Source organism: Pristiophorus japonicus, chromosome 4 (assembly GCF_044704955.1).
Source record: "Pristiophorus japonicus isolate sPriJap1 chromosome 4, sPriJap1.hap1, whole genome shotgun sequence".
Taxonomy (NCBI): Eukaryota; Metazoa; Chordata; class Chondrichthyes; family Pristiophoridae; genus Pristiophorus; species Pristiophorus japonicus.
The window spans coordinates 306,186,963-306,208,199 of NC_091980.1; the positions used below are offsets into that span (position 1 = coordinate 306,186,963).

The 21,237-nt window shown below is 43.0% G+C and overlaps 1 protein-coding gene across 3 annotated transcripts in view; it reads right to left on the reverse strand.

Annotated features, from left to right (window-relative positions):
- Positions 1 to 21,237, reverse strand: part of rps6ka5 (ribosomal protein S6 kinase, polypeptide 5) — a 292,840-nt gene that overhangs the window by 48,714 nt on the left and 222,889 nt on the right. For all 3 annotated transcript variants that reach the window (XM_070879670.1, XM_070879669.1, XM_070879671.1), the window contains 3 exons: positions 18,355 to 18,438; positions 14,493 to 14,596; positions 7,631 to 7,781 (listed from right to left, as the gene is read on the reverse strand). In XM_070879670.1, the coding sequence (XP_070735771.1) occupies positions 7,631 to 7,781; positions 14,493 to 14,596; positions 18,355 to 18,438 (339 nt within the window). The remainder of the gene's footprint in view (positions 1 to 7,630; positions 7,782 to 14,492; positions 14,597 to 18,354; positions 18,439 to 21,237) is intronic.

Sequence of the window (21,237 nt, forward strand, 5' to 3'; positions counted from 1 at the left end):
AAAATGCCCAATTCACTAGGCTACTATTAGTAAAATTAAGAATAAGTAATAATCGAAAGGATAGACAAGAAGGGAAAGGAGATGGGGTAGCTCTGTTAATAAAGAATGATATCAGGGCAGTTGTGAGAGATGATATTGGCTTTAATGAACAAAATGTTGAATCATTGTGGTTGGAGATGAGAGATAGTAAGGGGAAAAAGGTCACTGGTGGACGTAGTATATAGGCCCCCAAATAGTAACTTCACGGTGGGGCAGACAATAATCAAGGGAATAATAGAGGCATGTGAAAAAGGAACGGCAGTAATCATGGGGGATTTTAATCTACATATCGATTGGTCAAATCAAATTGCACGGGGTAGCCTTGAGGAGGAATTCATAGAATGCATACGGGATTGTTTCTTAGAACAATGTGTTACAGAACCTACAAGGGAGCAAGCTATCTTAGATCTGGTCCTGTGTAATGAGACAGGAATAATAAACGATCTCCTAGTAAAAGATCCTCTTGGAATGAGTGATCACAGTATGGTTGAATTTGTAATACAGATCGAGGGGGAGGAAGTAGTGTCTCAAACGAGCGTACTATGCTTAAACAAAGGGGACTACAGTGGAATGAGGGCAGAGTTAGCTAAAGTAGACTGGGAACACAGACTAAACGGTGGCACAATTAAGGAACAGTGGAGAACTTTTAAGGAGCTCTTTCATAGTGCTCAACAAAAATATATTTGTGAAAAAAGGCAGTAAGAGAAGGGATAACCAGCCGTGGATAACCAAGGAAAGAAAGGAGAGTATCAAATTAAAAACCAATGCGTATAAGGTGGCCAAGGTTAGTGGGAAACTAGAAGATTGGGAAAATTTTAAACGACAACAAAGAATGACTAAGAAAGCAATAAAGAAAGGAAAGATAGATTACGAAAGTAAACTTGCGCAAAACATAAAAACAGATAGTAAAAGCTTTTACCGATATATAAAACGGAAGAAAGTGACTAAAGTAAATGTTGGTCCCTTAGAAGATGAGAAGGGGGATTTAATAATGGGAAATGTGGAAATGGCTGAGACACTAAACAATTATTTTGCTTCGGTCTTCACAGTGGAAGACACAAAAACCATGCCAAAAATTGCTGGTCACGGGAATGTGGGAAGGGAGGACCTTGAGACAATCACTATCACTAGGGAGGTAGTGCTGGACAGGCTAATGGGACTCAAGGTAGACAAGTCCCCTGGTCTTGATGAAATGCATCCCAGGGTATTAAAAGAGATGGCGGAAGATATAGCAGATGCATTCGTTATAATCTACCAAAATTCTCTGGACTCTGAGGAGGTACCAGCGGATTGGAAAGCAGCTAATGTAACACCTCTGTTTAAAAAAGGGGGCAGACAAAAGGCAGGCAACTATAGGCCGGTTAGTTTAACATCTGTAGTGGGGAAAATGCTTGAAACTATCATTAAGGAAGAAGTAGCGGGACATCTAGATAGGAATAGTGCAATCAAGCAGATGCAACATGGATTCATGAAGGGGAAATCATGTTTAACTAATTTACTGGAATTCTTTGAAGATATAACGAGCATGGTGGATAGAGGTGTACCGATGGATGTGGTGTATTTAGATTTCCAAAAGGCATTCGATAAGTTGCCACACAAAAGGTTACTGCAGAAGATAAAGTACGCGGAGTCAGAGGAAATATATTAGCATGGATCGAGAATTGGCTGGCTAACAGAAAGCAGAGAGTCGGGGTAAATGGGTCCTTTTCAGGTTGGAAATCAGTGGTTAGTGGTGTGCCACAGGGATCGGTGCTGGGACCACAACTCTTTACAATATACATAGATGACCTGGAAGAGGGGACAGAGTGTAGTGTAACAAAATTTGCAGATGACACTAAGATTAGTGGGAAAGCGGGTTGTGTAGAGGACACAGAGAGGCTGCAAAGAGATTTAGATAGGTTAAGCGAATGGGCTAAGATTTGGCAGATGGAATACAATGTCGAAAAATGTGAGGTCATCCACCTTGGGGCAAAAAAAAAACAGTAAAAGGGAATATTATTTGAATGGGGAGAAAATACAACATGCTGCAGTGCAGAGGGACCTGGGGGTCCTTGTGCATGAAACTCTTGAATCCCAAAAAGTTAGTTTGCAGGTGCAGCAGGTAATCAGGAAGGCGAATGGAATGTTGGCCTTCATTGCGAGAGGGATGGAGTACAAAAGCAACGAGGTCCTGCTGCAACTGTACAGGGTACCTGGAGTACTGCGTGCAGTTTTGGTCACCTTACTTAAGGAAGGATATACTAGCCTTGGAGGAGGTAGAGACTATTCACTAGGCTGATTCCAGAGATGAGGGGGTTACCTTATGATGATAATGAGTAAAGACCCAGTCTACTCTAAGAGTTCAGAAGGATGAGGGGTGATCTTATAGAAACATTTAAAATAATGAAAGGGATAGACAAGATAGAGGCAGAGAGGTTGTTTCCACTGGTCGGGGAGACTAGAACTAGGGTTCACAGCCTCAAAATACGGGGGAGACAATTTAAAACCGCGTTGAGAAGGAATTTCTTCTCCCAGAGGGTTGTGAATCTGTGGAATTATCTGCCCAAGGAAGCAGTTGAGGCTAGCTCATTGAATGTATTCAAATCACAGATAGATAGATTTTTAACCAATAAGGGAATTAAGGGTGATGGGGAACAGGCGGGTAAGTGGAGCTGAGTCCACGGCCAGATCAGCCATGATCTTTTTGAATGGCAGAGCAGGCTCGAGGGGCTAGATGGCCTACTCCTGTTCCTAATTCTTATGTTTATGTAATCTGAGTAGATCTATCTACACAGGACCCTTAAATCACTCAACTATCTAAGCTCGATTTTTTTTAAGCTGTCTCCACCCTTCCTCCAAACTTCAAAATGGTGTCCATAGTGCCTATTTCCTTCAGTAAAGCCCAAGAAAAGCAACTATTACCCAGTGATGTTCTGGACAAGCGATCAGCCCGGCCATGTGATTGCGATGTGCTGAAACTTCAAATCAACCATGTGTGGGCAATCAGTTCAGCGAAGTGAGCCGAAACTTGGGGGCTTATTTTTCCGGCCATGTTTCTGGCCTAGTTTCCATTTTTTGCACAAAATGGGCGACAGAGGTCAGTTTTGGGCGATATATGGGCCATATTTGGGCGGTGTGAAGCTCCGAGTACCTAGTGTATAATCAGCAACTTTACGTTTGGTTTGGGATGGTAGCAGAGCTCGGTTTAGCCGACTAGGGAGGGTCAAACTTGAGATCTGTCCGACTTGGCAGGAAGAGGACCAAACTGGGAACATGTGGACTGCCGAGTGATCCGGTCCGATGACCAAGCCAGGAGCCGCACAGACTCGCGGTCCGAACCTGGAGGCCGAAGACAGGGGAAGAGAGGTTCCTGGGAGCGAAATAAGAACATAAGAAATAGGAGCAGGAGTAGGCCACCTGACCCCTCGAGCCTGCTCCACCATTTAATAAGATCATGGCTGATCTGATCATGGATTCAGCTTCACTTCCCTGCCCGCTCTCCAGAACCCTTTATTCCCTTATCGCTTAAAAATCTATCTCCGCCTTAAATATATTCAATGACCCAGCCTCCACAGCTCCCTGGGGCAGAAAATTCCACAGATTTGCAATGCTCTGAAAGAAGAAATTCCTCCTCAACTCAGTTTTAAATAGGCAGCCCCTTATTTTAAGTCTATGCCCCCTAGTTCTAGTTTCCCCCATGAGTAGAAATATCCTCACTGTATCCACCTTGTCAAGCCCCCTCATTATCTTACATGTTTCCATAAGATCACCTCTCATTCTCTGAACTCCAATGAGTATAGGCCCAACCTACTCAACACATCTTTATAAGTCAACCCCTCATCTCAGGAATCAACCTAGTGAATCTTCTCTGACCTGCCACCAATGCAAGTACAGGTTGAACCTCCCTTATTCAGAACCCTCGGAACTTGGCCTGTTCTGGATAAGGGATTTTTCTGGACGAGGAGTGGTCACATTAAATTGGATGGTATAGGTACTGAGCAAGGGGATATTAGGGCTGGCTGGCTTGGGGCTGGGAGTGCAACAGAGAGATCATGAAGGGGTGGGCGATGAATCGCAGAGTCAGGCCAGTGATTGCGGGAGTCGGCAGCGAGGAAGGAATTCAATTTGTTCATGTCGGAGTTCTGTGCATGTGCCAGCCGGTGGTCGGGAATGGTTCTGGATAAGGAAGTTCTGGATAATGGAGGTTCAGTTCCACCTGTATAGCCTTTCTTAAGTACAGAGACCAAAACTGTACGCAGTACTCTCGGTGTGGCCTCACTAATACCCTGTACATTTATAGCAAGACTTCTGTGCTTTTATACTCCATCCCCCTTACAATAAAGGCCAACATTCCATTTGCCTTCCTGATTACTTGCTGTACCTGCACATTAACTTTGTGTTTCATGCACAAGGACACCCAGGTCCCTCTGTACTGCAGCACTTTGCAATTATTCTCGATTTAAAAAATAATTTGCTTTTCTATTCCTTCTACCAAAGTGGATAACCTCACATTTTCCCACATTATACTCCATTTGCCAACTTTTTGCCCACTCATTTAGCCTATCTAAATTCTTTTGCAGATTGTTTGTGTCCTCCTCACAATTTGCTTTCCCACCCATCTTTGTATCATCAGCAAACTTGGCTACATTACACTCGGTCCCTTCATCCAAGTCATTAATGTAGATTGTAAATAGTTGAGGACCCAGCACCGATCCCTGCAACACCCCACTAGTTACTGTTTGCCAACTCTCTGTTAGCCAATCCTCTATCCATGCTAATATATTACCCCTAACCCCGTGAACTTTTATCTTATGCAGTAACCTTTTATGTGGCATCTTATCAAATGCCTCCTGGAAATCCAAATACACCACACATCCACTGGTTCCCCTTTATCCACCCTACTTGTTATGTCCTCAAATAATTTCAGCAAATTTGTCAAACATGATTTCCTTTCATAAAACCGTGCTGACTCTGATTGATTGAATTTTGCTTTTCCAAATATCCTGCTACTGCTTCCTTAATAATGGACTCCAGCATTTTCACAACTACAGATGTTAGACTAACTGCTCTATAGTTTCCTGCTTTCTGTCTGCCTCTTTATTAAAGAGGCAATCCTCCAAGGCCAGTTTGACCGACCTTATAATTATTGGAGGAAGTCATGACACGAACTCTAAGCATCCCCCACCCCTCCCAAGGTTCCACCAGTGACTCCTTTGAGTGCAAAATCCAGACTTTGTATTGGACAATGATGTTACTTGCGTACCCCTCATTGATGGTCTCGCAATGTAAGTGCCCTTCATTGTCATCTGCTGGCTGTGTTGTCGAGTACTCTGAATAAGATATTTGGTCATAAGCAATGTTTCTTTAATGTTTTGGGGTGCACGGCCCCTTTAAGGGGCTCTGTGGCAGATTCAAAATACCGTACATGTACGGTTTTTCCCATTTAAAAGCTGATCAACCGGCTGGCAGGAGTTCCAGAGTGCTGCGTGACCGCACGGCTTAAGGGGAACATTGGTCATAAACATCATGTCCTGGAAAGAACTGCTATTGCACTGGGCAAAGGCGACCACTAGGGGGTAGTGCAGTTATTGAAAGATTTTAAAGTTTTACTTCATACAAGTGTCCTTCGTCGATCTATCTATATTGAACTTATGAAGAATTCTAACATTTGAGGATTAATTTCGTAAGCCATGAATGCGCAATCAGTATTTATCAAGACATTTAAAATATTGTCAATGTAAATAAAAGGTTAAAACTTAGGTTTGCAAGAAAACATTTACTGTAAGAATCATTTATACAGAAATGTCTACAGAATGATGATCCATCACCGATACAATAATTAATTTCCAACTCAGAACACCAAAAATAAAAAATGTGTACACTAGATGAAATACTACATGGTTGAGAGACACAGATAAAAGGAGCTAGTGCTAAAATTCCACATAAAATTTTTATACTGAACAAAATGAGCGTGTCGCAACACTGTAAAGTAAAGACAAGCAGAGCTCCTTACACATGCACTCAATCAGCCTGCAAACTCAGGTTTATTTGGTAAATGGAAATAGCTTGCTGGAAGAAGCAGGAACAAGGCGGGCAGAATGCGCAAACACACTGACACAAACGTAGGCTAATATTTGCTCCTCAAATAACAAGCTAGTGTTCTGACAAGGGGGCTGGCACCTGCTCTCTCCACAGATGCCGTCTGACCTGCTGAGCGTCTCCAACATTCTTTGGGCTGGATTTTCGGCTTTCTCCGTTTCGGGGCAAAAACGTAAGTGATGTGTGAAAATTACCACTTTCGCTCCATTACCGATTTAAGGCCTAACTTTTGGCATTTGGGGTCTGCGCCAGGCGCAAAGGGAGGCGTTGCACTATTATTCAGGGCGCAAAAACGCAATCCAGGACTGGGAGCACTGCAAGAGAAGCCTTGGGAGGGGGGAAAAAAAATTCAAAAAAAACATTCAAACATTATCAAGACCCTTACCTAACAAATCGCAGCAAAAAAATAAATAAATAAAAGCTTTAACTTCCATATTTTTCAGGCTTTTCAACTTAATGCTGACGGCAGGGCTGCACCTCTAAGTTTTACCGCTAGGGGTGCAGTGTACGGGTCGGGTGAGTGCCGAAATATCGGACGGTAACACAATCCGAGTCGTTCCACCCCCGGCGCAGCGTTCCCCGGTGGTGCTCCCAAGCGCTCCGCAAAAAAGGAACCGAGGCTTTCGCTGTGGAGGGTCAAAAGGCGGCAAAAACCCGGTCGCAAATCACCCGAAAATCCAGCCGTTTGTTTTTGTCCCAGATTTCTAGCGCCTCCAGTGTTTTGTTAACAGGCAGCGTGGCGGCCCCGACCTGCGAGAGACCATCAGTAGCAGGTCGGGGCCATAAAAGGAGCAGCGAGCGGCGGCCATGGGCAGCGTGGCGGAGTACCACTGCAAGGTACAACGCGAGCTGGTGCAGGAGGGCGACGGCAGCGAAGAGGGACTCTATCAAAGTCCAGGTCAGTGATTGGAGCGTGGGCAGGTACAGCAGGAGCGGCGAGGTCGGGGCGAAGGAGTGGCGAGAGATTGTAGAGCGACGTGATTGGGACGAAGGAGCAGCGAGAGATTGTAGAGTGACATGATCGGGGCCCAGGGGAGGCGTGAGTTCAGGGCCAGAAGAGGTGTGGGCCAAGGGGCAACACGGGCCTGCCCACACTGCGATATGTTTGCACACTAGACCCGTGCAGCAGAGTTGTTCTCCAGTTAATCCTTGCCATTGGACCAAGATCTGGCTCTGTCAAGCCCGTGTGGTGGCTGGTGTGCAACGGTCACCACATGTTAAAAAACTCCATGCACAGGCATCTTCCACCCTACACTATGTAGTTCAGGAACTGGAAAATTAGGTCCTTCATTGAAACACCTGTGAACTCATTCTTTTTTGGCGTGGAAGCAAGTCATCCTCGTTTCGAGGGACTGCCTATGATGATGATGAGTAATTTGGTTATAAACCATGTTTTGGTCTGTCCCAATCTATAGCAAATAAACAGGATTCCGCCGACAACTATCGAAAGGACCACGCGGTTCAATAATAGCCAGTGAAGACAGCCCAATTTCCAACATTCTTCTTTCCTCACCTGGAAGAAAGGGTGTGACTTAATTTCATCAGCACCCCCTGGGCCAGAACCCAACCTTTTCTTCGGGTCTTTAATTAGGAGCTGCTTCATTACATCTTTAGCCAAAGGACTCATTTCTGGAGGATACGGAGGATCACTTTTCAGAATTCTCCTGGGTGGGGAAAAAAAAACAAGTCATTTAATTGTTAGACAGTGAAAATTTAATTTGATCGCTCAGTGAGCTTAAACGCTATCCTTTCAACTTCGATTGGGTGGAAAGTACTGAGTGGGCTAGCTACCCCTGGGCAAAGTGAACAGATTTATAAATAATACCAAACCGGTTGGGGCAGTGGAAGAGGCAACTCAGAAATTACATAATGAGTGCAGCAAAATACGCAAGTGGGCAGAATGATGGCAGATGAGGTTTAACGCACTACAGATGGGAGAGAGAAATAGGCGACACATATTCCATAGATTGGATCTAAATAACTAAGGATAAAGCTAAAAGAGACTGGAGTTCTGGAGAGACGTCTGACGGGTGATCGGAATTATAAAGAAGAAAGACTTGCATTAATATAGCATATTTCATGACTACCGGACATCTCAAAGCGCTTTACAGCCAATGAAGTACTTTTGGAGAGTAGTCACTGTTGTAATGTGGGAAACGCAGCAACTCTCACAAATAGCAAAGTGATAATGAACAGATAAACTGTTTTTGATATGTTGGTTGAGGGATAAATATTGGCCAGAACACCAGGGATAACTCACCTGCTCTTCTTCAAAAATAGTGCCATGGGATTTTTACGTCCACCTGAGAGGGAAGACAGCACCTCTAACAGCGCAGCACTCCCCTGGAGTGTCTAGATTTATGTTCCAAAGTACTGGAGTGGGATATGATCCCACAACCATCTGACTCAAGGGTGAGTGTGCTACCCACTGCGCCACAGCTGACAAGGTTGTGTCATCAATGAAAAGGTTAACCTGGATCAGTATTTTGAACCAAATTGTGGGAGTAGATTAAGGGGACACAGGTTCATAAGAAATACAAGAACATAAGAAATAGGAGGAGTAGGGCATTCGGCCCCTCGAGTCTGCTCCACCATTCAGTAAGATCATGGCTGATCTTCTACCTCAACTCCACTTTCCTGCATTATCCCTATATCCCTTGATTCCCTTAATATCCAAAAATCTATCGATCTCTGGCTTGAATATTCTCTGGGGTAGAGAATTGCAAAGATCCATCACCCTCCGAGTGAAGAAATTTCTCCATCTCAGTCCTAAATGGCCGACCCCTTATTCTGAGACTGTGACCCCTGGTTCTAGACTCCCCCAGCCAAGGGAAACATCCTACTTGCATCTACCCTGTCAAGCCCTATAAGAATTTTGTATATTTCAATGAGATCATCTCTCATTCTTCTAAATTCTAGAGAATATCGGCCTAGTCTACTCAATCTCTCCTCATTAGGACAATCCCTCCATCCTAGGAACCAGCCTGGAATCAACCTTGGTGCACTCCCTCTATGGCAAGTATATCCTTCCTTAGGTAAGGAGACCAAAACTGTACACAATACTCCAGGTGTGGTCTCACAATGGCCCAATATAATTGCAGTAAGACATCTTTACTCATGCTCAATTCCTCTTGTAATAAAAGCCAACATATCACTTGCTTTCTTAATTGCTTGCTGTGCCTGCATGTTAACTTTCAGCGATTCGTGTACAAGGACACCCAGGTCCTTCTGAACACCAACATTTCCCAATCTATCACCATTTAAAAAATACTCTGCATTTCTATTTTTTCTACCAAAGTGGATAACTTCACATTTCTCCACATTATATTCCATTTGCCATGTGCTTGCCCACTCACTTAGCCTGTCTATATCCCCTTAAAGTTTCTTTGCACCTTCCTCACAACTTACATTCCCTCCTAGCTTTGTATGATCAGCAAACTTGAATATATTACATTTGGTCCCCTCATCCATATCATTGATATAGATTGTGAATAGCTGAGGCCCAAGCACTGATCCTTGTGGTACCCCACTAGTTACCGTCTGCCAGTTTATTCCTACTCTCTTAACCAATACTCAATCCATACTAGTATATTATCCCCAATCCCGTAAGCCCTAATTTAATAACCTCTTGTGTGGCACCTTATCAAATGCTTTCTGAAAATCCATATACACCACATCCACTGGTTCCCCCTTATCTATTCTGCTAGCTACAACCTCAAAAAACTCTACCAGATTTGTCAAAACACGATTTCCCTTTTCATAAATCTATGTTGACTCTGCCTAATCCTATTATTTTATAAGTGCCTTGTTTTCACATCCTTAATAGACTCTAGCATTTGCCCTACTCAGGCTAACTGGTCTGTCATTCTCCGTTTTCTCCCTCCCTCCTTTCTTAAATAGCAGGGTTATATTTGCTACCTTCCAATCCGTGGGAACGTTCCAGAATCTATGAAATTTTGGAAGATGCCAACCAATGTAGCCACTATCTCTGTAGCCACCTCTTATATGGCTGGGACATGGACCATGTACAGTAGACACCTCAAGTCGCTGTAGAAATACGAGCAACGATGTCTCCGCAAGATCCTACAAATCCCCTGGGAGGACAGACGCATCAACATTAGCGTCCTCGACCAGACCAACATCCCCAGCATTGAAGGACTGACCACATTTGATCAGCTCCGCTGGGCAGGCCACAGTTCGCATGCCAGACACGAGACTCCCAAAGCAAACATAGAAACATAGAAACTAGGTGCAGGAGTAGGCCATTCGGCCCTTCGAGCCTGCACCACCGTTCAATAAGATCATGGCTGATCATTCCTTCAGTACCCCTTTCCTGCTTTCTCTCCATACCCTTTGATCCCTTTAGCCGTAAGGGCCATATCTAACTCTCTCTTGAATATATCCAATGAACTGGCATCAACAACTCCCTGCAGCAGGGAATTCCACAGGTTAACAACTCTCCGAGTGAAGAAGTTTCTCCTCATCTCAGTTCTAAATGGCCTACCCCTTATCCTAAGGCTACGTCCCCTGGTTTTGGACTTCCCCAATATCGGGAACACCCTTCCCGCATCTAACCAGTCAGTCCCGTCAGAATCTTATATGTTTCTATAAGATCTCCTCTCATCCTTCTAAAACGCTCTACTCGGAACTCCTTCATGGCAAACAAGCCAAATATGGGCAGCGGAAACACCTCCCTGATAAAGTGCAACATCCCCACTGGCACCTGGAAGTCCCTGGCCAAAGACCGCCCTAAGTAGAGGAAGTGCATCTGGGAGGGCGCTGAGCACCTCGAGTCTCGTCGCCGAGAGCATGCAGAAATCAAGTGCAGGCAGCGGGAAGTGCGGCAAACCAGTCCCACCCACCCCTTCCCTCAACGACTATGTGTCCCACCTGTGACAGACTGTGGTTCTCGTATTGGACTGTTCAGCCACTTGAGGACTTGTCTTAAGAGTGGAAGCAAGTCTTCCTCAATTCTAAGGGACTGTCTATGATGGTGATGATGATGAAGAGCCACCTCTTTCAAAACCCTAGGATGTAGGCCATCAGGTTCAGGGGATTTATTGACTTTCAGTTTCAATCATTTCTCCAGTACTATTTTTTTACTAATACTAATTTCTTTCAGTTCCTCATTCTCGCTAGATCCTTAGTTCTCCACTATTTCCAGGAGGTTTTTTTGCGCCTTTAGTAAAGACAGACACAAAGTATTTATTTAATTTTTCTGCCATTTCCTTATTCCCCATTATAATTTCTCCTATCTCAGCCTGTAAGAGACCCACATTTACTTTCGCTAATCTTTACCTTTTTACATAACTATAGAAGCTTTTACAGTCTGTTTTTATGTCTCATGCTAGTTTACTCTCGTATTCTATTTTTTCTATCAAGTTCTTGGGCCTCCTTTGATGAATTCTAAAATCCTCAGGTTTACTGCTCTTTTTGACAACATTATAAGCCTCTTCCTTTGATCTAATACTATCTTTAACATCTCTTGTTAGCCACGGTAGGACTAAGTTCCTAAGGGATTTTTATGCCTTAAACAAATGTATGTTTGTTTTAAATGATGTATTAATTCTTTAAATGCTAGCCATTGCTTGTCTACCGTCATACCTTTTAATATAGTTTTCCACATTCCCTTAGCCAAATTGCCCCTCATACCTACGTAGTTTGCTTTGTTGAGATTTAAGACCCTAGTTTCGCATTTAACGAAATCACTTTCAAACTTAATATCCTAGCCATGGACTCCATCCCTCTCCCCAACTTCTGTCTGAGGTTGAACCAGACTGTTCGCAACCTTGATGTCCTTTATGACCCTGAAATAAACTTTCGACCACATATCCGTAGCATAACCAAGACCGCCTATTTCCACCTCTAACATCGCCCGTCTCCGCCGTTGCCTCGGCTCATCCACTGCTGAAGCCCTCATCATGCCTTTCTTACCTCTAGACTTGACTATTCCAACGCACTCCTGCCTGGACTCCCACATTCTACCCTACGTAAACTAGAGGTGATCCAAAACTTGGCAGCCCATGTCCTAACTCGCACCAAGTCCCGTTCACCCATTACCCATGCTCGCTGACCTACATTGGCTCCCGGTTAAGCAACGCCTCGATTTCAAAGTTCTAATCCTCATTTTCAAATCCTTCCATGGCCCTGCCTCTCCCTATCTCTAATCTCCACCAGCAGCCCCCCCCACCCCCTCCCCCGAGATGTCTGCGCTCTTCTAATTCTGCCCTTTTGAGCATCCGATTATAATTGCTCAATCATTGGTGGCCTAGGCCTTAAGCTCTGGAATTCCCTGCCTAAACCGCTCCGCCTCTCTATCCTCCTTCAAGACGCTCCTTAAAACCTACCTCTTTGACCAAGCTTTTGGTAGCCTGCCGCAATCTCGCCTTAGGTGTCACTGTTAAATTTTTTTATCTCATAATACTTCTGTGAAGCGCCTTGGGACATTTCACTATGTTAAAGGTGCTATATCAATACAGGATGCTGTTGTTATGGTCACTCTTCCCTAAGAGGCCCTTTACTGCAAGGTTATTAATTAACTCTTTCTCATTGCGCAATACTAGATCGAAAATAGCATGTTCTCTAGTTGGTTCCTCAACATACTGATCTAGAAAACTATCTTGTATACATTCCATGAATTTGCCTTCCACACTATTACAGCAAATTTGGTTTGCCCAGTCTATATGTAGACTAAAGTCCCCCATGATTACTGTATTACTCTTGTTACATGTGCCTCTAATTTCCCGATTTATACTCTGCCCTACATTTTGAGGGCCTATAAAGAACTCCCACCAATGTTTTCTGCCTCTTGCTGTTTCTTAGCTCCACCCAAACTGATTCTACTACTTGATTTTCTGAGCTAAGATCCTCTCTCACTCTTGTCTTTATCCCATCCTTTATTATCAGGTCTACCCCTCCTCCTTTTCCATTTTGCCTATCTCTTCTAAAAGTTAAGTATCCTGGAATAATTAGTTCCCAACCTTGGTCACTTTGCATCCACGTCTCCGTAATGGCTATTAGATTAAACCTATCTATCTGCGTTATTAATTCATCTATTTTGTTGCAAATGCTTCACATTTTCAGATATAGTGCCCTTAGCTTTGGCATTTTTCCCTATGTCACCTTAGCCACGGTCTCTGTCCCTTCCTGTTCCACTCTGCTTATTTTTACCCCAAACTCTGCTCTAGAGCCTTGACATTTCTCTTGCTGCTTTTAAATTTACTCTTTCCGTACTCCCACACCCCCCTTCCCCTCATTAGTTTAAAGCCCTATCTACTGCACTAGTTATTCAATTCGCCAGGACGCTGGTTGTAATAAAAAGTTAATATGCAGGTACAGCAAGTAATTAGGAAGGCAAATGGAATGTTGGCCTTTATTGCAAGGGGGATATAGAGTATAAAAGCAGAGAAGTCCTGCTGCAACTGTACAGGCTATTGGTGAGGACATACCTGGAGTACTGCGTACAGTTTTGGTCTCCGTATTTAAGGAGGGATATACTTGCATTGGAGGCTGTTCAGAGAAGGTTGATTCCATGAGGGGGTTGACTTATGAAGATAGGTTGAGTAGGCTGGGCCTATACTCATTGGCTTTCAGAAGAATAAGAGGTAATCTTATTGAAACTTATAAGATAATGAGGGGGTTCGATAAGGTGGATGCAGAGAGGATATTTCCACTCATAGGGGAAACTATAGTCTTAGAATAAGGGGCGCCCATTTAAAACTGAGATGAGGAGAAATTTCTTCTCGGAGGATTGTAAATCTATGGAATTCTCTGCCCCAGAGAGCTGTGGAGGCTGGGTCATTGACTATATTTAAGATGGACATAGACAGATTTTTGAGCGATAAGGGAGTAAACGGTTATGGGGAGCGGGCAAGGAAGTGGAGCCGAGTCCATGATCAGATCAGCCATAATCTTATTAAATGGCGGAGCAGACTTGAGGGGCCAAATTGCCTACTCCTGCTCCTATTTCTTATGTAACCCGGTTTAAGTGGAGCACGTCCCAACGAAACAGCTTCCTCTTTCCCCAGTACCCCACGAAGGAAAACAAGTAAAAGGTCATTGAAGACTGGTATCAGGAAATTCCCCTTTCATACAAAAATTGACCAACTCAAAATGGATTTCCAGTTAGGATAGTAGAGGCGAAAACCCTGGAATCATGCAGGGAAGTACTGGATGCACCAATGGGGGGTCTCTAGGATTAGGTAAGAACAAAAACAGGCCATTGTGCCGGTGTTTATGCTCCACATGAGCCTCCTCCTACCCTACTTTATCTAACCTTGTCTTTCTGAATAGAGGAACTAAAATGGGCCAAACGACCTCCTTCATCTGTAATTATCTGGTGAAGTTCAGCTACCAACAGCAATTGCACTCCTTACTTTGAAATTTCGGTTTGTGAATTCCTTTCTCCATCAACAGTGAAAGGTGACGCTCCAGTTTTTAACTCATACATCAGGACTCCAAGGCTCCACCAATCTACTGCCTGAACAAAGAAGAGGGCTAATGTTAAGTTACAGAAAGACTGTGCATCGTAAAGTCTGATCTGCTACTGCATTCACTTGTACATCCTATAGGGAAAAAAAACAGCAAAAGTATAGAGACAGAAGAAAATTCCTGGCTGTAACCTTTAATTAGATTCTCTGTTGAACAATACAAATGTTGTGCAGTGCTTACAATCCATTTTGTTGGCTAAGAGCAGCTCTGCTTAATGAGATTCACTTTGCAAGTACAAAACTATGACATGTAACACAATGCAGCAACACAGTCATTAAAATATAATCACAGTTGGTAACCCAACAGCTCCAATGTTAAGAACATTGGGCTCTCAACTGCGGTGATATGAGTTTACAGTGACCCTGGGGGTGGGAACGGGGAAGGGAAGTGGCCAGTTTGCTAACCTTAACAAGGTCATTGAATAAGTTGTCCTCTCCATACTTCGAGGCATTAAAAAAAAATACTTGCATTTATAGAGCAATTTTCTCAACCACCAGACGTTCCAAAACGCTTTACAGCCAATGAAGTATTTTTTGAAGTGTAGTCACTGTTGTAATGTAGGAAACGCAGCAGCCAATTTGTGCGCAGCAAGCTCCCACAAACAGCAATGTGATAATGACCAGTTAATTGATTTGATTGAGATATATATAAATATTGGCCAGGACACCCAGGATAACTCCCCTGCTCTTCTTTGAAAGTGTCATGGGATCTTTTACATCCACCTGAGGGAGCACAGACAGGGTCTCAGTTTAATGTCTCATCCGAAGGACGGATGCCATTGGTTGTGCAAGGAGTGACATTAAAACGTCTGCGGATGGATTAATCTACTCCCCTAATTGAAGTGCTGGTGGAGGAAAAGGATAATGCTATGCATGTGATGGAGCCAAATAACAGAACACAGCTAGGGGAAATTGCAAGATAAAGACTGCAGCAATTGAACTCACATACAATACATAACAGACCACAGGCAAACACAGATTTAAGCTCACTGTTGACTAAGTGTGAGCTGCGTGTGAAACTCTCAATAACGACATACAAAGGGCTCAATTTTCCCCAGTGATTTGCGTGTTTTTTTTGGAGCAGGCTGCTCTTTTTGACCTAAGTTTAAAAACCACAGTTTCCCCAATCAATTTGCACCAGTGTAAGTCAGTTAGTTACGAATTTTTTAGGTTCATTTTTTTTCAGCCAAAGGGGGCGTAACCAGCCACCTACGCCAATCAGTGAAGTTTGGCCAGCTGAGAATTACTCCAGTTCTGCTTAGGCCAGCATATGTGGCTGAAAAACCTTCCCTAGAGTTAAGGAAATTGGTGCAGCTGGCCAGACACACTAAAAGAATTGAAAAGTACATAGCAACAACTTACCTCCAACTCTGCCCGAAGGTTGTCCGGTCCCATTCTCGGTCCCTGGTTCACACACACACACACAGAGACAGACAATCCGGGGACCTAGAATGGGAATGGGACCAGACCGGCAAGCCCTTCGGGTGGGGTTGCAGGTAAGTTGTTGCTATGTGTTTTTCAATTCTTCTAATGTGTTGGGGGCTGGCTGTATGCTTCATCTCGCATTGTGTCCCTGGTTACCATGGCAGCCCAATCTTTTTGGCGTAGATTAAGGCCCCACCCCCAAAACTAAAGATCGGGTTAGACCACGCCAAAATGAACGAATCCAACGGGGAAATTTAGAATCTTTTTTTTTGGCATACTTAGGCCCCCAAAAAATCAGGCATAACTCTTCAACTACACCAAAAAAATGCTTTGGGGAAAATTGAGCACAAAGTCACTATTACCATGTAGACAATCAGGTTTGCAGCTACAAATGTACACTCACGCAGTTCCGGTCCCAAAAAACCCTATTTCTTGTAGTCAAAATCGGAGTCACGCTTTCATTGTCAATATTTATCAGTAAAACAGACCATGTAAACATTTCTAATGGAAAATGCTAATGTAAACAGTTGCTGGTCACGGTATCTTAATGAACCAGTCAAAGCTTTCAAAATAATTTTTGAAAAGGTTTTCCCACCTTGCATCAGTAGACTCCTCAACTGCGACCAAGGGATGTCTCCCTTCCTTTGAGGATTTCTGAGTTTCTTTGCTTTTACCAAAAGACTTTCAAACAACCTGGAGATTGACTTCTCAAGATTCACTTCAGACAAGTCGCATTTCAAATATTAATGGCCCTGAATTTGCGGTCAGCAGCGAAGCGACGACGATCGCCGCTGACCTCAAAGAAAGCTTTGAAAAATTAAGCTTTCTTGACGTTAAATTGATTGTAACGATGTAAAAAGGGGATCCCTAGCATAGAGCCACAGTGATATCATCAAGCTGTCTAAGCAATCACATTGACAAATTCTCACAGACAGCAAACCAGGAAATAAAAAGCATTGAGTCAATTCACTTTCTAAAACGTTTTACAGTGAGCAAAATAAAGATTGGAACTTACCAATGGGGTAAGATAGAAGCTGAAATAACAATCAAACTTAAATTAAATTAATTTTTTTTAAATGTTAAAAATCTAGGGCCGTAAATTGTGACCTCTCCAGGTGCAACGATATACGCATGCACCCGAAGAGCCCCGCAAGTTCCGGGTTTAGGCACGCAAAGCTAAACCCGGCACTTGTGATCGATCAAAATTTCTTCTGACAGATCGTGCGCCTCCCCGGGTGAAGGGCCTTCGTGGGAAGAGATGGGGGCTATTTTGCCCAACTCTTGACAAGCGAATGTCCTTCAAACTGTTATGCTTGGTAAAAGCAGGCCTTACGCGCAAGAGTTTTAAAAGATAGAAAAAGTAAATTTTATTACTTATTAAAAACCCTGCCCATGAAGGTAAGTTTATGTTTAACACTATTAAAACATTATTTTCAAAAAATAATTTTTTTATAGAACATTACTTTTTAAAAAGTGAAACGTTCTTTTTATGTGTGTGTGTTTTTTGTTTTTATGGGGTATTCTCATTGAAAGTAACGGGAGCTCCTAGCTCCCATTACTATCAATGAGAATACTACATTCTGATTGGTGATCCAGGCCCATGTGTTCCGAGGAAGGCGGTGCATCTCGGCCTCAGAGCCGAAGTGTAAAAAAAAAGCTTTGTTGGAGGCATTCCACAAATAAAATGTTTTTTTCAGGGCCAGAACGATTGTTCAAGTCAATACGCCATTAAAACCCCAGTTATACCTATTCCAACAAGGCTTAACTTTTAATGGGGTGTTTAAAACCTTAATTAGTTTGGAAAAACTTATGTTTTCGTCAGTTCAACAGATTCCACTGATTGCCGGCTATGGGGAGTTCCACATCGCAGCCTATGGCAGAGCAGAGAATGACTGACCGCAACTTCAGGATTTCCACATTTAGCTGCCAGTTTGCCGTCATTTCAACCGCAAAATCTGGTCAATTAACCTTTCTACTATAAAGTGCTTGGTTAGGCAAGACACGTGATTAGCAGCAGCTGCTTGTCCTTGGTTTTCCTTTCTAATTGTTAACAATGATTGTTTACAGAATGGATTTCTTGTTCCTTAATTGAAAGGTTAAAAATTCAATAAAAAAATCTTCTGAACCGATTATGTACAGAATGAACTTTTGAGCCAAATTTATAATGTTGTGGATGTGAAGTATGAAAGTCCTACTGATACACCGACACTGAGCACTGAATAGTTTGACAGTACCTGTACTACTATAGCAAATATCCACACCCACTACTGATTCCAGACAAATCGCTTGCAATATAGCGCAAACTTTGGCAGAGACCATGTACCTTATCATGTCCTGCATCTCCTCCTTGAACAATTTCTGGAGCCATGTATTCTATAGTTCCACAAAAGGAATATGCTCGTTCATTCTGGAGTTAAAAAGAAACATAAAAGAATTAAAATTAGAGCCCCAATGCATGTTTAAAATTGATCTGAACCACAATTTTAAAACGAGCACAAGTCAGAATTTTTCCAAAACAGGAAAAACAGGATTACTGGAGAAGCAATCAAAGGACATCACCCATAGCTCATGTCAGCAAAATCCTTCTTCCTCCTTAGGATGTCCATTAGAGATGAATAATATGCTTTAAATCTTAAAGTGCCAGCCCGGGAGTAAATTATTCTTAGCGTGAAGCGAAAGCTCAACATTCTTTTGCTGAACTTGGAACCATACAATGTCCTCCCTGCCTTAGTATTGGTTCATGAAATAGAGTTCAAGACATTCTGTGATCTCTCCATACTGGATGTTATAAAACTGACAAATTTATTTCATACCTAAACTCCTTTTGGCAGCACACAAGTTTGGCTATCATAATGTTGAGAATTAATCCCATTTATGTGGCAGGGTTTAGCATCCACAATTTCAGTATTATTCTTATTCAATTTTTCCAGATTTCTTCCTGGAAGGCTGCAAAATTTGTTTCACTCACTGCTCCCCGCACCATCTCTTTAAAAACTTCCTGTTTCAATTGCAGATGAGATATTTCTCTGGTTGATTTAGAACTTTTGGCATTGATTCATGGAAAGGTCTAATCCCTGGAGTCATCAGCATCAAGATAGATGACAATTCTTGAGTTGTCACATTAACCCCCAGTTATGATACATTGGCTACAGGTCTGCTAAGGAAAAACACCACCTTGGTTGACTTCAAAACCAGCCTCGCTTTAAGCTCAACAGTTCAAGTCAATGATCTCAGTCATGGCAGCATCATAGATTTGAACATGGTCCAGAAATGAATACTGGGAACTAGATGCCAACAGGGACTCCAGGTCAAATAAGAAGTGCGGGAAAGAGGAATGCCAGGCAATACTGAGCCCAATCAAACGGCTCTTCTGTCATAACCAGATAATATTGCATGCCCTCTGGTGTTAATGAAGATCTTATTATTTCTCCAGAAATCCACACCGATCAGTCCCAGTAGACGTAGGGAACAAACCTTGGCCTGAAGACCAAGCAGTATCGGTGATGACTTTTGGGCAGTGACAGGGTGGTAATTGATAAGGTCAGCTCACTGTGAGTGGACTCCCCAAGTTTACGCCAAATGAAGTGCCTTAAAAGTATCTCCATTTCTAGCTATTTGTCCAGAAATAAAGAAAGAGAGAAATCTGAGCAGATTTTATACAGCACCAAGCCATGCCTGTACAGAGATAGAAAACAGAAGAATGTCACATTCCAACACGATTTCATAGGCTTGAGTAAAGGCTTTGCAGACATATACAAACATAGAGGTCACAACTAAAAGCTTGTGGGTTAATAACTGATGATCACTCTAGAAAGACATTCGTTCTGGGATGTGAGCATTGCTGTCGTCAGCATTTATTGCCCATCCCTAATTGCCCTTGAGAAGGTGGTGGTGAGCCGCCTTCTTGAACTGCTGCAGCCCTTGTGAAGGTACTCCTACAATGCTGTTAGGGAGTGAGTTCCAGGATTTTGACCCAACGACGATTAACGAGAGGCGAAGTCCCTATATAAGAAAGGAGGGAGACAGAAAGCAGGAAACTATAGACCAGTTAGTCTAACATCTGTCATTGGGAAAATACTGGAATCCATTATTAAGTAAGTAGTAGCAGGACATTTAGAAAATCATAACACAGTCAAGCAGAGTCAGCATGGTTTTATGAAAGGGAAATCATGTTTGACAAAATTGCTGGAGATCTTTGAGGATGTAATGAGCAGGGTGGATAAAGGGGAACCATGTTGTGTATTTAAATTTCCAGAAGGCATTCGATAAGGTGCCACATAAAAGGTTACTGCACAAGGTAAAAGTTCACAGGGTTGGGGGGTACTATATTAGCATGGATAGAGGATTGGCTAACTAACTGAAAACAGAAAGTCGGGATAAATGAGTCATTCTCAGTTTGGCAAACCGTAACTAATGGCGTGCCACAGGGCTTAGTGCTGGGGCCTCAACTATTTACAATCTATATTAATGACTTTGATGAAGCGACCAAGTGTAATGTAGCCAAATTTGCTGATGAAACAAAGATGAGTGGGAAAGCAAGTTGTGTGGTGGACGCAAAGAACCTGCAAAAGGATATAGACAGGCTAAGTTAGTGGGCAAAAATTTGGCAGATGGAGTATAAAGTAGGAAAATGTGAGGTTATCCACTTTGGTCAGAAAAATGAGTGTGCAAATTATTATTTAAATGGAGAGAGATTACAAAATGCAGAGGTAGAGGAGGATCTGGGGGTCCTCGCACACGAAGCACAAAAAGTTACCATGCAGGTACAGCAAGTAACTAGGAAGGCAAATGAAATGTTGGCCTGTATTGCAAGGGATTGTTGTAGGCATTAGGCACCTGCTGAATATATCTAAACTCATATACGTTTAAAGTGGCCACATATAAAATGGCTGCCCAAGCATGATGGGAACTCCGTTAGTCAAGTAATGAACTGGGGCTGACCGAGCAATGACCCTGTGAGGCCCACTACCGGGAATGCCTTAGCTCACTCACTTGAGACAAGATAACTATAAACGAACCATTATAATACCTGATGTGGAATGTCCTTTGACTAAGCAGAGCTCGAGGAACAGAGATAAGGGGGGGGGGGGGGGGCACACCTCACATAACGAGGTCATTAATCAGCCCGAGCTGACAAAAACCAAACATACAGCCCCTGAGATATCAGGAGAATTCTATTGGGTTAAAGAAACCTATATGTAATCTA